The sequence below is a fragment of the Sylvia atricapilla genome, chromosome 1, assembly GCF_009819655.1.
Source record: "Sylvia atricapilla isolate bSylAtr1 chromosome 1, bSylAtr1.pri, whole genome shotgun sequence".
Taxonomy (NCBI): domain Eukaryota; kingdom Metazoa; phylum Chordata; class Aves; order Passeriformes; family Sylviidae; genus Sylvia; species Sylvia atricapilla.
Genome location: NC_089140.1, coordinates 81,288,487 through 81,305,908, shown reverse-complemented (window position 1 = coordinate 81,305,908; position 17,422 = coordinate 81,288,487). Strand labels below are relative to the sequence as shown.

General features: G+C 37.8%; 1 protein-coding gene across 2 annotated transcripts in view; it reads right to left on the bottom strand.

Moving 5' to 3' along the window:
- Positions 1-17,422, bottom strand: part of SEMA5A (semaphorin 5A) — a 311,419-nt gene that overhangs the window by 110,116 nt on the left and 183,881 nt on the right. For both annotated transcript variants that reach the window (XM_066326614.1, XM_066326605.1), the window contains 3 exons: positions 10,787-11,072; positions 7,335-7,470; positions 3,751-3,955 (listed from right to left, as the gene is read on the bottom strand). In XM_066326614.1, coding sequence (XP_066182711.1) covers positions 3,751-3,955; positions 7,335-7,470; positions 10,787-11,072 — 627 coding nt within the window. The remainder of the gene's footprint in view (positions 1-3,750; positions 3,956-7,334; positions 7,471-10,786; positions 11,073-17,422) is intronic.

Genomic DNA, 17,422 nt, shown 5'->3' with positions numbered 1-17,422 from the left:
GTCTTCCCACCATGCACCAGTGTGAAGAGCACATCACCATTCTCCATGTAAACTCCCTGCAGGCTTTGGCAGGACGCTACCAGCATCCTGCTCCCCACAATGCCTTTTCTCCTCAACGATGAACAAGGCCAGCTCCCTCAGCTTCCCTGCCCAGGGCATGGGACTCCAGCCTCCAACAGAAGGCAGCCCTCCACTGGATTTGCTCCATTTTATCTATGTCCTTCTTGAACTGGAGGAGGCCAGAACTGGGAAACAACCTCCTCCCTTTATCTCCTGGCTGTGTTCCTGATAACAGCCCAAGATGCTATTTTATGGTTGTTTTATCCCTTCAGCATGCCTAAGTCTTTTGGATGGCAAATCCTCCAGTGCAACTACTGATAATCCTAGTGGTGTGTCACCTGCACACACGATAGAGTGCTCTCCTTCTCCTCCTCCAGGTCATTGATTAAAAAATGTCGAACAGGACAGTACTTGGCTCCTTACCCTTTCTATACATCACATTAAAACTACCTTCTGAGCCTGACATCCTAGCAGGTTTTGTAGATCCAGCTGCCCACCCATATAGACACTATATCCTAATTTGGATATATGAATATTTTGACTGTGTTATAAGCCTTGCTAAAGTTGAGGTACTACTTTCTCCTCACACACAAATCCAGATGTTTTACCACAGAAAGTAATCAGATTTTCAGATGAGCTTAACCCTTGAATAATCCATGCTGAATGTTCCAAATCACCTTTTTCTCCATCATGTGCCCAGAGAAGTGCGCTCCAAGGTGTGCTCCTTGACTTTCCCAGGGACTGAATGCCCACTGGACTGCTGCTTCCCAGGTCATGGAATCATAGAACTGTTTAGCTTGGAAAAGGCCTTTAAGATCATCAAGTCTGATTGTTAACCCTGCACTGACAAATCCACCACTAGACCATTTCCTAAGCCCGACATCTACATGTCTTTCAAATACCTCCAGGGATGGTGAGTCCATCACTTCCCTGAGCAGCCTGTATTAATGCCTCAATACTGTTTCAATGAATAAATTTGTCCTAGTATCCAATCTAAATCTCCTCTGAAGGCCATTTCCTCTGGTTCTATTGCTTGTTACTCGTGAGAGGAGGCTGACCACAATCTGGCTACAACCTCTTTTCAGGCTGTTGTAGAGAGTGATAAGGTTCTCTCTGAGCCTCATTTTTTCAGGATAAACAACCTCACCTCCCTAAGCCACTCCTCACAAGACTTGTGCTCCAGATTCTTCACCAGTTGTGTTGCCCTACGTTGTACACCCTCCAGCAACTCAATGTCCTTCTTGTATAGGAGGGCCTGAACACAGGCTTCAAGGTGCAGCCACACCAATGGATGAGTACAGCATGAAGATCACACCCTGGTCCTGCTGGGCACACCATTGCTGATCCAGGCCAGGATGCCCTTGGCCTTCTTGGCCACCTGGGCCCACACTGGCTCATGTTTTGTTGCTACTGACCAGCACCCCCACGGCCTTTTCTGCTTATCAGCTTTTATTCCTTTGTCTCTTTTTCGAAGATGGAGTATTGTGGTTAAAATTTAATTCCAAATTTAATTTACCACCACTTTTAATAATGCAAGTAAATTTAATCAGGAAATATATAACAACATTTCTCAGACTGGTAGTAACTGTCAGCCCAGCCTTTCATCTCTCCCAAACATACACATGCTCTATGGCGTTAGAAGCTTGGGGCAGAGGACATTCTATGTGGGAGTAAAGCTGGAGACTGGAGAAATTCAAAAGCCTTAAACTTGGGTTGTTTCCAAAATTATTGTTTATTTTCATAGTTAAGGCCACTGCCTTTTAGTTTCTGTTGTTTACAGAAGTAGTGGCATTTATCTCATTCATCTTTTACCATATTCAGTTTATGATGAAAATTCAATGTAAACTATTTCAGTATCTACATAAGCAAAAGCAAGGCTCAAGAGAAATAAGATGCTGCACAATTAACAATATAATGAAATTAAAATTATGATCTGGACCCCAAAGAAGACAAAGTACCACCTTTCTCCCACAATCTTAATATAGAAATAAATTACACTGTATAATTTGGTACATATTGGGATTTTTAAACTACTGTACCTGTGGTATTTGTATATAAATGTGTGGTAATTTCAGATTCTACCAAAAGTGAGGATTAGTATTTCTTAGAAAATAAGTCTTAACACTCAGCTGAGGTAGAAGAAATGTTAAAAAAAATCCACTGTGATTCAATGCAATACACGTGAAATAGAACTGACTAAACTGAGAAAATTGTAAGAATAGAACAGTTTTATCATATGCTTTCTCACACTTACAAAACATGCTGTCCAGTTACAGGAAGGCATGTGCTGAATTTAGACTACAGATCCAGCTAAGATAAGTACTCTGCTTCCACGAATGATCAAAACCAGATACACAGAGAAGAATTAAAGTGAAAGGCAAGCATATATCATAAGGAGCATAAGAGCAATCTCTTTTTTTTAGCAGCATGAAAAGAACACTAACTCACTCCCAAAAACAATTTATTAATGAGCCATGAAACATAAAATTTTAGATCCTCATTTACTGACTTGAATGTAAAAGGTAACACACCAAGGGAAACTGAAACCTGAAGACAACCAGAATTATGACAAAAGTCATTATTCTTGGTGCTTCCAAGACTGTAAACAATGTAAATATCTTACAATGCAGTGAGTGATGGTCTCTTCATGTAAAACCAAATCAGTGCATGTTTCTGTAATTCAGGTTTGGCCCGAAATACAAATTTCAGGAGGCCTCTACAATACAAACACCACTTAGTATAGACATGATTTCACTTAAATGCACTGATTTACCAACCAGGCTGTTTTGACTAGAACTCAAATCCAGGTACAGTTTTAACCTATCAAAAGCTTTTCTGTTACTGCCCAGCTTTCAAGGAGCACAATGAGACAAACTGAACATTAACCAACCTTTGCTTTGATGAGATATTCCCTACTAATGTGCAGAGGCCCAAGTATTTAAAAACTATCCTAGGTTTTATACCATGAGGCTTTAAACATAGTAGTCCAATCTAATATTTCAGTCTCAGCTGGGGAAATCCTTGTTCTGCAAAAACAGTTCTCCAACATCCTTGCTATTTTTAGGAAGATTGAAATCTTGAACCAAGAAGGAAATAGCTGTGACCAATGCAATATAAGGTGTAGAGTTGTTTTTCTTTCACTGCTATGGCTACATATAAATGAGCAAATAATAAGGCAGGATATAAAATAGCATAATGAATGTCTTAAAAATGAGATGAAAAGGAAAGTTAATAAAATATATGTGATAGAAAATTCATAAATAGAAATAGCAGTAGCTGTATTTGCTATTTACGAAGTTACTTCTTTATCAGAGGGTCCTAAACAATCTAATCTTGGGCCATTAACTTTGTACCCTTAACTAAGTAAAAAGAACAAGGGACGGTGAAAATTGGAAAACCCCGTTTGTAAAATTTCCAGCATTTGATTACCTCAAGAGTACACAAGTTTCACATCTTCAAAGGAGAACAGGAAACAGACACCTAAATTGGAGTTCACAAAATAATATAAAAGACAATGTAATGGCTAAATTAATCTATTCAGAAAATGTGCAAGATAGACAAGTGATTGTGTCAAAGAGGAAAAGTTGATGTTCAAGGTGCTGTACACATATTTTATAAGTAATTAACAGAACATTAAAACTCAAAGACCTCATAAACTTTTGCAGTTATCACAGCAATGAAGATTCATACCTGTCGCAAGATAGATGATATGGAAAAGCATGTCCTTGCCCTGGACAACATCCACAACCACATGGGAAAATCTGCTGTTGTCTTCCATGAAGTATGGAATTGGAATAACTGGTTGAACAACCTCATGCATTAAGAAGAATTTTTGTGCATCTTGAAGATTTCTCTCAGTCAGATTTACATACAAACCCTGGTCCACGGTGCCACACTGTAAAGACAGAAAAGTAGCATGACTATATGTGCTAACAACAATAGATTTGTTGTTTAATTCTCTGCACAAGACAATAAAAACACGGCACAAAAAAAAACAACAAAAAAACCAAAAAAAAACAAAAAAACAAGAGCATATCTTGTAATGACAATGTGAAATTCGATTTTCAGGTCCCATTTTGCTGCTAACCAGACTCAGAAAGCTGAGTTTTCCTGAGGCAGTACTACAGAGGCTCTCTAATTTTAAGCAATATGAAAGACCATCAGAGTGACCAGCACAAGCGGATTATGGAAATATTTTGCTATATCGTATACTCACAGGGCAGGAAGGAGAAAAATTACCATTCAAAAAACCTTATTATTTTCTGACCAGTTTTCTTTCTAATTTTCACGGACCTTTTTTCACCTCTTTTCTAATTTTCACAGTGCTAAGGACATATCAAATTTTCAAAGGAAACCCCATGTCCTACCACAGTCAGGGATGGACCGGAATCCCAGGTGAAAGTACAACATAAAGTTCTAGAAGAGCCTTAGGACTAGGTCTTAGGTAACAAAAGTGGACAGTGCAGAGTTCTATTAAATATTATCCTCAACAAAGACATTTTTTGCTCTAAAACTGACTTTATTTTAGAAACGAAAACTGCTCTTTTCCTACAAGAAAACATCCACTAGCTGCATGGACAAGTTTCAAACACAAATAAACAAAGCAAAATAAGTGGGAGTTAATTTTAACATATTTGTGTTCAACTGAGGACACAAAAGAGAATGCTTCTTAATGCATGGGAATATATAAACATTCACATGTTTACTCAGGCATAATTGCATCAGAGAAGTAATGCACTACTTCACAACATTTATCAAATATTTGGGTGACGTGAAAGGCATAACTAAGTTACCATTTTCATTCTGCTTTACCATGTCATAAATTATGCCATGAAATACAGAATGAGCAAAATAATAGTGTGCAAAATCGTACCAGTTATTTTAGTATTACCATGTTTTCTATCCAAAATTGAGTGATCATTCCAAATCCACAAATGCTAAAAAAAGTCAAATTATTTTATAATGGGAGATCAGACGATGAAGAATGATAAATTTGCAACTGTCAGGAAACAGTTACTTGCTCTGTATGCCAGACCAGTGAAAAAAATAAGCCACGCCAAAGAAGTTCTCTGGATCTATTAAGCAGGAAAAATTCCAGCTGAATACTCATAGTGCACTGAAATGCAAATTCTCCTTGGTCTTATGAGTCTCTGGAGAAATGATGTTCCTCAAAACTGGGACTCCAATAGTATTCTAAAATGAAAAATAATTCATTGACATAATCCAGCATCAGAAATTCAGTGTCTGATGTAACTATATCTACGCAGCAGTAGTCTTCCTTCAAATCACATACTTCTCTCTGTTGCTACTGAGCAGGTGAATACTCAGAGGATAAATCTACTTCTGGGACTACACAAACAGAACTTCTGATCCTTTATCATAAGGACTCTACAAAAGATAAGTCCTTTCTTGGAAGGAAACCAACGACTCAGTCAAGGAATATATTTCATCCATGTGAGGTGTGTACTCTAAAGTCACAAAGTCAAGTCACAAAAAATGGTTAAAGCTCTAAGCATTAGACTAGCTTCCAGTATGCATCACTGCGGCAGTTATGGAGCCAGAAACGTAACAGGAAATTATTCAAGGGAATAAAAAGCAGCATCGGCAAAAGAAGAGAAGTTGGACATCACTACAGATACCTAGAGATCAGTTGACATCAATTGCCTTTAATATTGTATTGTAAAAGGCCACACTGCAGCTTTAACACTAGCTCTGCCTTCAAAGCTGTTTGTAGCTCAGTGAGATATGATAGAACTGTTGTCACTGTTCCTGTAAATTGGATGAAGTACCAGCTGTATTAAAATCAGCCAGACCATCTAAGAAATAAATTTCAACACCTGTCTTGACTGGGACTTGGAGACGTGCGCTAACAGTACAGCAGAGACTTAAACTGTTTTTACACAGTCATCAGACTGTCATCCTTCTTTGTAAGTACCATTCAGTATGAGCTGCTCTCACAATAATTAACACCACATTAATGCAAGGTTTGTAGGGAGAGTTTAATAAGTTTTATTGGATGTGCTTACCTAGTCAGAAAGGTGGTAAGATTTTTACATACAAGCATTTTTCAGGCTTTCTCCTTCAAAAATTTAGCCTCTCTTAGACCCTCTTCCTATCATTATTTTGACAATACAAGTATTGTACCTTCTATAGCAGGTGAAAAGCTGTATACGAACACTGCCTGGTTCTGCAGGATTCTGGTGTACTTAAGAGTGTTGTCACTTGGCTGATGATAAACATTCTACTTAAGGGAAGTTAACAGGACTCTAGCCTGTAAACTGTATCTTATTTTCCTTTATTTGCAAGGATCTGGAAGTAATTTACCTACAATCCCCAATGGGTGATTCTTTTGAATACTAGCAAAGATCTTATAACCCTTACAAGCTAGGGAAGGCGGTTCCAGGAGCAGAAGTGAATTTGTGAAAATGCATTGAGATTAAGGGAGGGTGAAAGGTGCATAGAACGTGACTACACTTAAATACCCTGATGAAAAGCTACTGTTGTTAATCACTACATTAATGTTGCTTTTCCTTCCATCTCCCTTGCAGAAAGCACACTCATTTAAATTGTCCTAGTAGGAGTGGTGACATTGCAAAAGACTAAAACCATGCATATGTGCTTACTGAAATATTCCTTTCTTTTTGTAGAGCTCCTCTAAAAGACCCACCTTGGATTAACTGGTTTCACACTGTCAGCCAGCTGTAGATTATTACACCCTCTGAGGCCAGCAAGTTCAAATGAGGGGCAGAACACATTGCAGATTCTTTTAATCTGACTCTTCAAGGAATGTGGACCAGCTTGCACATGAAGATATATAAAATTCTGACCACTCCTCCTTTACCACCTTTCTCTCACTTCCTTTTTTCTGCCAGACACTGTTCCATTTTTTATGGAACAAATGCAGTGTAAAAGAGAAGAGTAGTTTGATTATACTTCAGACAGGAGTTAATGTCACCCTGACAGATAATTATAGGGTTTTATTTTGACAGTAGATGGAAGTTAAGCACTTTTTCTCCTACACTTCAAACTACATCTGTTTTTCAGTCCAAATTATTTTGTGGAAGGATGAAAATAAAATTAAATATGTTGAAATAAATATGTAAAGATAAAAATAAATATGTTGAGTAAGTCTCTTAAGCACTTTTTTTTTAATTTAGGGGTTTTAAAGGCCATAAGCTGCAACATAGTGCAAAGCTGGATTTATAATTTATGAACCATACAGTACTTAGAGGAAAGCTCATACAAAATATTGTCATTCTCCCACGTATCCATACCTGAAAATTAGGGTTAGGATTTGGATATGGAAGCCAAGCAGAGCGAGAGTTTTCCTGGTATTTGAAGGGTCCATTAAAGGCCTGAGTTATGGCACTCAGATTGAAAACACAAACTGCTGAGGCTGCTATGCTGTTCCTACAAAAGAAATAAATATATTAACCTATGAAATAACATTAAGAAGTCAAATTGCTGAAAAATAAATAAAAAAGGCAATAACTCTTCAATGCTTCAACTAATTAATGAAGCAGATATGATCAGCCAGGAGATGATATCTCAAGATAATGATATATGATGAGCTGATTTAGCACAGTCATTGCATTTAAAATATTTGTCAGCCTTACCACGAAGCTGGTGTAGGGAAGAACTCAGAACTTCCTACTCTCTGCTGCTGCTTTAATACCATACTATACTTCTAGTACCTTACTGCTATGCTTCCACACATAATCACAAGCACTAGGAACACCTCTTTTCTCAGAAAAAAAGTGCAGGATGATATTATTCCCAGGGTTGAAAAAAGTTTCTTCCACACCACAAATGACTGCATGACATAAATAAAGATTTTCATTGTGTGGTGTCTCTAGATCCTGCAGAATCCCTGGATAAGACACGTCCACAAAAATCCTGTCTTCCAAGAAATGTTGTGCAGCAATAGGAATGAAAGTTGCAGAAACCCATCAGGAAAAAACAACTTGGACTGCTTACAAGATATCATGTTAAAAAACTAAACATCAATAAATGGCAGCTGGACAAAACACACAATTTCCTGGGTTTGCCTTGGCCTTGAAAATGGGACATACAAGGTAATAAAGTAATTCTGCATAGTGTAAAGAATATAATCTAATAACCACGAAAGCTCCTAATATGGAAAGCTGCATTGTTCTTTTCCTCGTTTTGAGATAATGGGATAGATAATGGAGGTGCCAATTGCATGGATTTGCAGCTAAAACTGCTGACAATTGATCTACACAGCATTCTTCTCTATTTTTTTTTTTTTTCTTTTCACTAATATTTTATGCTTAGCCTGGAATTTACACAAGGCTTAAGAAAACATACTATAGAAATTCCATAATGATGGGGGAAAAAACCTAAGAACTGACAAAAAGAGTTAGGATACATGGATTAAATACCAGGACAAAAGAGCAATTTGGTTTCATATGACTGTCTCTCTTATTTTAAAGGAAGCCCAAAACTTGAAGTTCCATGATTACAACTTCTGCAGAATCAGTCATCATTGGAGCTGATAAATCCCTACTTGTATCACAACATGCATCTCACTAATATTATTAACTGTACCAATGTTTTCCTGAATTTCATGAAGTCCTATAAACATGGGACTCATGTTTATAGATTTTTTACATAGTTTTTAAGAAACAAAATCAGTTTTTTCATGAAGCAATGGCTACAGTGGACTTGATAATCAAACACATATAAAAGGAGCAGGTTTGGCTGTTAGAGAAAGGTTGCAATTTTCTCCCATCATAAGTATATTAAAGTATATTGAAAAAGGCATTAAAGTCCAATAAAGTCATTTTAATTCTGAAGATATTGAGACTGAAGAACTATGAATGCCATTAAGTTAAATCTGCTGCTTTTACATGAACAGAAGGGAATATGTTGTTGTTCCCTGTCATAGGAGACCCTTGTGTTTCCTCCACCATCACTTGCAGGACAGAAAGCATTATATGAGTCCCACAAACTATCTATGAACAGGTAGTCAGCTTAGGGAAGTAATCATAACTCTGAAACATTTCAAAAATGTCCAAAAAATTTAGTTACAACATTTGATGGCAGGCATTTAAATAGAGTACCTAAAAACCCTACCCTCAAACAGTTATAGTTAGTTAGTTCCTCTTTGAACAGTCCATCTTTCTTGGACAGTCAGAACGTTGGGCCACGGGGAAAGAGTAAAGTAGAAGCAAGGCTTAAAATACTGTCTGTCTACTTTCATGTGGCAAAAATAGTCCTAACAATAGCAAGTCCATTTTCAGGATACCCAGGAAGCATAGGGAACATCATTCCTCTTCCATGGCCAAAGCCCTGGGGATTTTCTAGAGCAGAATTCCTCTGCTCAGGCTTTTCATGGCAGGAACATGCCTTGGCTACTTTGACTTTTCAAGAAAAATCAGGTTGAGCAGTGTATGTGGATGCCACCTGACAAATACCTGTCTTTTAGCATACAAACTAACTTGGAAAACAGAACAAAATTAAAAGTGCTGCTCAAAACAACAGCAAATTTTCTTTTCCCCAGTAATCTCAAAGTCTCTGCTATTCTCTTTATATGAACAGTGTTTAGATTCCCTAAATAACTCCATTTCAGAAACAGGGTGGGCTCATCGTTCAGTGTTGTGAGTTAGGAACTGGCACAGCCTGGTGAAAGCTTCTCATCAGTAGCCTTGTTCACAGTCTGAGCTGCTAGCCAAGGGGTGAGCCTGAGTCTGGAAGATGCCTAAATGAGCTTGACTTCATGCTCACTGTCTAGAATGCATAGGGATTATAATTTCTTGGCATTCACATGTGAATGTTTCTACCTGGTTAATAGATATTTCTAATAGGTAGGTATCCCTGTGTTCAAGGGTGCCTTACCAATGTTTTAGGGGCCCAAGGACTATTTAAAATTCTAGATAAAACTGATTTACAGCAAGATAGTACAAGAAGGTCTGAGAATCAGAACTCAGAATTGGAAATTATTCCAGTGGTCTGAATACTGGGCTGCACAGTCATAACACAGAGGCTGCTCTCGCTGAGCAGCATTTGAACACCAGTTATCATGTTTAAATTTAAAAAGCACATTTTGAAGAGAAATATCTCTTTTTTCCTATGTACATCCATCCAACTTTTTAACATTTTAACAACTTTGAATTTTTAAGAGCAAATTGTACTTTTATTTTTTTCTTTAATTTTACCTCTTTGATATAACAAGTTCACTAAAAATTAGGTTAAATTCTTGGTATGAAGATTTAAATTCTTTAAACTCACATAAGGATATGTTAGGACTAAATTAAAATACATGAGAGCACCTCTTGTGCTGTTTTGGGTAAGATGAGTTCTTTATGACATGGTCAAATTCCATCACGTCAAATTCATGATCATGTCACATTACAATTATAAATTATTTATTTCATAAATACATACGTCATTTACGTATTACAATAGTAAAAATAAAAATTAATTACTTTCTAACAATAAGTAAATGTGACAGAATAGTCTTAAACACAACTGGCTCCCTGCAGTAAGGAAATATTAAGAATTTATTCCTTCTCTTGTGTTTTCAACCATTCATGTGGGAAACATTTGGAACTGATACTTGTTCACAGAAAACAGTGGATTGGGCAAGATAGTAATTTGAATTTATGATGTTTACTTGGCATATGCAGATAAGAGTAACTCAGAAGTTCTAGGTTTTGCTGTCACATACAGCAAGAAAATAAAATATATCATTCAGTTTACTTACACATTAGTGGTAAAAATCCCATAGATCAAGTCCAGTTCTGGCAGGAAGAAAGTACTCTGAAGTTCATTATAGTAAAATGGAATTTCTCCAGGGCGAGAGCAGTTCAGACGAGCTTTCATGAAGGTAGTCCAGGTATCCTCCAGCACAAACTTGCCTCCAATGTCATTTTTGCACACCCGAGCAGCACGAGAGAAAACTGTTTTCCCACAGTCATGTTCCACTGCATTTTCCCGGAAGAAGAAGTAGGTAAAGTTCCCAATGTCATAAGATGACACAAAATTTGGTTCTGAAAATAAGAGAAGGAAAGATCATTTATTGCCTTCTTGCGATCTATGCACTCATACTAATGTGGAAGTTAGCTTTATCTTCAAGCATTATATTTAGATAAACACACTTCTTAATACCCTTTAGGGATATGACAACTGAATAGGCCAGTTCATGTCCAACTGGGATTATGAGATACATGACCATGATGCACTGGGGTTGGCTGGGTAGACTTAATTTTTTTCATAGTAGCTAACATGGAACTGTGTTTTGGATTTATGCTGGAAACAGTGCTGGTAATTCAGGGATGTTTTTGTTATTGTAGAGCAGCACTTAGACAGAGCCAAGGCCTTTTCTTTCTCACACCACCCCACCAGCACAACAAAACAGCTGAGCTGCCACCTGGGGTCAAACCACAACACGTGGCCTGACAGGTTTTGCTCTAAGTGTTTATAGAACAGGACTGTGCTGGGCAACCTTGGCCCAGCTCACTGTATTCCATCATCAAAAGTGTGTCAGAGTTTTCATTCTTCACATAAGGGCACAGTGAATTCTTACAATGCAATTGCTTTATCTTTTAACTCTGTTTCTGCTTTGCCACCATGCCATTACTCCAGATTAGCAGGATAATGGGTGGTAATTGATGGTGAGTAAAAATGTTCTCAGAGGCTGTAATTAAAAGAGAACTACACAAGAATACTTGATGGTAAGATAAGTGCATTTCAACCCTATCTTGCTTAATGCTTTTGAGAGCATTACAGATTCCTTTTTCCTTTCTTTAAAAAAAGTGATTGAAAACTGATAATTAAAAAAAAAAAATCAAAAACCTGGTGCTGATGAAGGAGAAATTAGAGAATATGTAAGAAAAAATCTGGAAAGCAGCAGATGGCAATTCTTCTTGAAAAAAGAGAAAAAATGGAACAGTAGATGCCACAGAAAATAAACATGTGGTCCATTTCCTATAAGGATTACTAGAACTGAGGAAAGTCCATGACCTTAGAAGAGTCTGACAACTTGATAAATTCTTAAAGGAAAGATAAATTTGATACACAGATTTGTGAGGAAGAGCCCCACTTGTGCAAGGAACCATTTTAGAACACCAACACCTCTGAGAAACAAGAAAACTTTTGTTTCTCATTTCCAAATTTTATTCTGAAGTGGGAAAACAAATAAACAAAATTGTTTTAAAAACATCTGTTTTGGGGAAGCACTTCAAATAAAATTAAAAATTAAAATTAAAATAAAATTAAAAAGGCTGCCATAATTCAATGTAAGCATTTTACAGGAGTATCTCAAACCTATCAGAACTTCAGAGGGGCACTAGAAAGGCAAGCAAGCTGGCACTGCCTCACAGTGGTCCAAACTGTCAGAAAACTCTTTTTTGAAGACAGACCAGATCCCAGCTAATGTGGCCTCTTGTGCTGCTTCCATCTCTGTCTGCTGTGCTGAGAGTTCCCAGGGCAGGTTTTTGGCAGCAGTGATTATGAGCTGCCTCAGATGTATGAAGCTGAGCAGATCCAATAGTGCTCTCACTCCTCCCTGTAACTTTCACTCTCTATTTTATGAAGTGCTTCCTTGAGAGCTGTCTGGAACACACCACATTTTCTCCACACTCAGAGCTGCACAGGTATCTTGCTGGCTGATCACAAGCCAATGATTTTAAGAACTTGGTGCCTGAGCCTTCATAAGTTACATATAATCAGTGCATTTGTATCTTTTAAAAAAAAAAGGAATAAAAAAGGCAAAATAGTTGGAGAGGACTTATGATATCATAAGAAATAAAATTACACTGACAATATACAAAGAACTAAACTTTTAGCAATATTAACCCTACTGGATCCTTAAATCTTCATTCTGCATCTGTGTAAAACTTTCATTACAACAGCGATTTTGCTTCAAAGGTTTTAAAAGCTTCAAAAACCTAGTGTGCAAATACTCAAAGTGAATTTGATCCACCCACAGAAAACATTTTGTACAAACATTAAAAAAGGATGCCCTGCCTTGCAATCAGGCCTGAAGATACTTCTCACTGGAGGCCCACTGATATAAAAAGGTCTCTACATTGGCACCACAGGATCTCAGTACAGAGTTAAAAAAACACTATTGCAAGCACTCAGCATAAAGAATGATGAACTACAAAAATAAAACAAACTTCACAGACTACAGGAGTAAAAATAATATGAAATGCATTCAGAACGTATTCAGGGTTCTTGAAAACCCGTGTCAACCTTTCAAAAGATAGTTTTTAAAAGCTGCACTGATAATCATAATACATGTATAGAAAATACCTAGTACTCATATTTCATTGTTTCAAAAATTAGAAACAATATATACATCTGCAAACACCTATACTTTATTGATTCTGAACTGATGAAATTGTGACCTGCTGTTGAAACTTATGAAAACTGCTTTCGTTTGTATTAAATGCAATAATCTCGGAGTTACCTTAGGGGATTCAGTGGATATGGAAGGATTACCATGTCAGACCTTGTTTATTTCATTCTCTCTTTGGGAAAAATGAACAGGGTCGCTCCAAAACTTCAAAGGAAAAAGTAGCTTCTCAGCTAGGAAGAATCTGTTCTTATGTGTCTAAACACTGTGCTGTGAACTGCTATTTGTTGACATGGAGGCCTTACCATGTAAGTTTTTAATGCAGCAAATGAAGTGAACCTTGTTTCATGCTGACTTTGCAAAGAGTTCTCGGAAGGGCAATCTGATTTCTGATCACCACAACAAGTGCAAGGATTCTGGTATGCGACATGATACAGTTAGTACAAAAAATGTCAACCTGTAATAATGTCACAAGTATTGTATACGACCTTTATGGGGTTTTTTTATATACTCAATTTATGGATGTGTCAGGCTGACTAGACTTTCCCAAATTAAATGGAACCAGTGGAATCAGGAAAGCAAGAAAATTACTTTGTCGATGTGAAAATATCTCCAGTGTACATCACAGAGCAGTGCTACACAGAGCACAAGCCCAAGCACTGAAAGCACTGGGTGGCTAGCTAGGTACTTCCCCTGGGCAAACACACTACTCTGCTATTTCTGAAGTTTGCTTGCTCAGCACTGATCCTGGGAATCTCTACCATTTCCTTCATAAAGCAACGTTACTGCCCAACAAGGATGTTTCCCCATAGATTCTTCTAAGTTGCTGCAAAACAGACAATTCAACCATATGAAGCTAAGATAGTGCTTCAACCAGATTTATGATTTTTTTCTGGAGGTTGGAGACAAACCCTCATTTTCTGGGGAGCACAGTCTCTGTTCTTAATGTGAAAGCACTTAACAGGAAGATACGATGATTCCCTTTAGATTATTCTCCCTTTCCACCCACCAAAGGTGCTGTGTAAAAGCTTATTTCCTGTGCCTTTTTTATTTAGTGATGTGGAGACCATCTGAGTGGGTAAAAGGATGAGAGGAACTGTATAGGAATTTTTCTGTGGATATAAATGGGAAACAGGAGTCTAAAAGAGCCCTGAGAGCACCTGAGGTAGTTTTGGCCGCCTCTTGCTCTCTGAATTTAGGAGCAAGAAAGTTTGCTCGTGTTCTTTAATCCATGTAACTTTACTTCTTCTGAGGTAATCTAACATAGCTTAATTTACATAGTTAGTGGATGCTACTGCTTCCAGACTGAACCAAATGACAGGAAATGATCCAACTTTCTTTAAGGAGGTAACAGCAATTAACCTTAAGGATTTAAAGCTCCAAACCCTACTCTAAGTAAGTAAAAGCTGTGATTTCCACTGACTGGCTCTGTGAAATGTGACCACTCACATCTGAAGTGCAAGGCATTCGAAGACCCAATCAAAAATGAAATTAACTCCAGAAATGTTAAAAGAAAGCTAAAATATTATTTTTTTCTGATTTAGACACAGATCGGATTATATATGTATATATGCACACAAAATAAGACACACACAATGATATATGAATACATAATATATTCAAGATCTGAGGAGTCTAGATACTGCTCTAATGTTGAATGACACCTCTCTGGAACTTGTTCACTTGTTCCCTGACCTCACTAGATCAATGAATCACACCATACTGCTGATGTCTCAAGACCCATTTCTTCCAAATAATTGTATTCAGCCAAATGCTTAATAGCATTAAATTCTAGAAGATGCATTTGAATTTTTTTGAATAAACTTCACATTTCAGCTAGAAATGCTCTTCAAAATGGAAAGAATTCATGCTTCAGATGTGCCAGTCTATATTATTTCCTTTCATCTTATTACCATAATCAACAAAGTCCAGTTGCAATTGCATTCTGCCATCTCTGTAAATTCATTAAGTATATTCATTTGGTTATGACTCTTTGCAGCTGTTGGAAAAAAAGTACAGACTTTGCATTAGGCTGATCCAGGCATTACTGCTCATGAAGGTTTAGGGTCAAATTTTACTCACAGAATAAAAGTTTCCTACAGCATTATATGTCTCAAAAGTAATATATAACTTATGGTCATCACTGCTATATCCATCCTCAGGAGCTAACTGTAAAATGCTAAGTTCTGTATGAAACTTCTGGAAATGGTTTATTAATAGCTGTTTTTCCTCTGTGTTTCACAATTACCTATGATGCGTGCTAAAAATGCCAACCTGCCATAGAGTAGCTGGCTACCAATCTATTTTGACTATTTCCTTTGCAATGCCTTAGCTCAACATGATTTCTTTTACATTCATTTCCTTTTGCTAAATTGAAAATTTTATAGGTATGGAAAAGCAAGGACAGCAAAATACACTAAAACTGTGTATCCCAGACATTTTTTTCCAGTCTTCTCTTATATTGCTGATAGATTTTATAATACAATTCAGCATAATCATAAAAGTGGATGCACTCATTACTTTTTTACTGATGTACTCTAATAAATTCTGAAATGCAATTATTTCTTTTCTGAAAATTTGTTTTTAAATATGGTATTACAAAATTCCTTGCTTTATTTCCTGTTGTTTATTTCAAATAAATCTCCTTCATTTTCAAGGTAAAGTGCTCTTACATGGTATAACACTTTGCAATTTATTATATCATTTTGCTGATGCAAATTTGCCAATAGTTACAGAAGCCATTCTCTAACCTAATACTTACTGAAGCCCTTGAAAGTCACACCTGGAGTTCAGTGGATTTTGCACCTCTATTTACTGGATAGACCTTGCAAAGCCATGTATCCCGGGGCAGGAGGACAAGGGTGAAAAAGACATAGGGATTTCATTAATTCACTCAAAACCCCTAGAAATTTGGAACATGGGGATCTATCGAAAGATCCAGAAGTTTGGATGGTTACCTAAAATTGAATCCAGAATTCTACATACACAGAAATCTAGTTTTCCTTTATGAGATTTTGCCAGCCCAACATTATGGTATGGAAAGAAAATCCAATTATGATGGCTTACCTATTTCTCTCCAAACATCTTCACTGCCATTTTTTTTTCTCTGTTTTAGTTTTGCAGGAAGGGAGATAACTAAATTACTTTCCCTGCAGACTTGTGCATTTGGTTTGCATGGCCAAGCTTTGGTAGTGGTGGGGGGGCTACAGGGGTGGCTTCCATGAGAAGCTGCCAGAAACTTTCCCCATGTCCAGCTGACCCAATCCTTGGCAGCTCCAACAGATGGACATGCCACTGGCCAAGGCTGGGCCAATTAGAAATGGTGGTAATAACAGATTACAGATAACAGATAACCATTAGAAATGGTGTGATAACAGATTTATGAAGGAAGAGTTATTGTGCAGCTATAGCTGTGGACACAGAAGAGAGGAATCAAAGCATGTCAGAGAAGCAGCCCTGCGGACACCAAGGTCACTGGAGAAGGAGGGGCAGCAGGTGCTCCAGGTGCCAGAGCTGAGATTCCCCTCCAGCTGTGGTGAAGCAGCTGTGCCCCTGCAGCCCATGGAGTTCCACAGAGATGCAGAAATCCATCTGCAGCCTGTGGAAGAGCCCTGTGCCAGAGCAGGTGGATACCTGAGAGGAGGCTGTGAGTCCATGGAAGGCCCATGGAAAGAGGAGCTCATGCTCGAGCAGCCTGTCCTTGAAGGACCAAACCCTATGGAAGAGTGACCCACACTACAGCAGTTTGGGCAGGACTGTTGCTTGTGGGGTGGACTCACACTGGAGAAGTTCATGGAGAACTGTCTCCCGTGGGAGAGACTCCATGGTGCAGCAGGGAAATGACTCCTCTCCCTGGGCAGAGGGAGAAGCCACAGGCAATGAACTCACCATGGGCCCCATTCCCTGTGCCCCTGCACTGATGACGTAGGAGATGGAGCTGGGAAGGAGGGAGGCATGGAGGGGAAGGTGGAAGGTTTTAAGGTTTCATTTTACCTCTCATTATCCTGCTCTGATTTTGTTAGCAATAAATTCAATTCATAT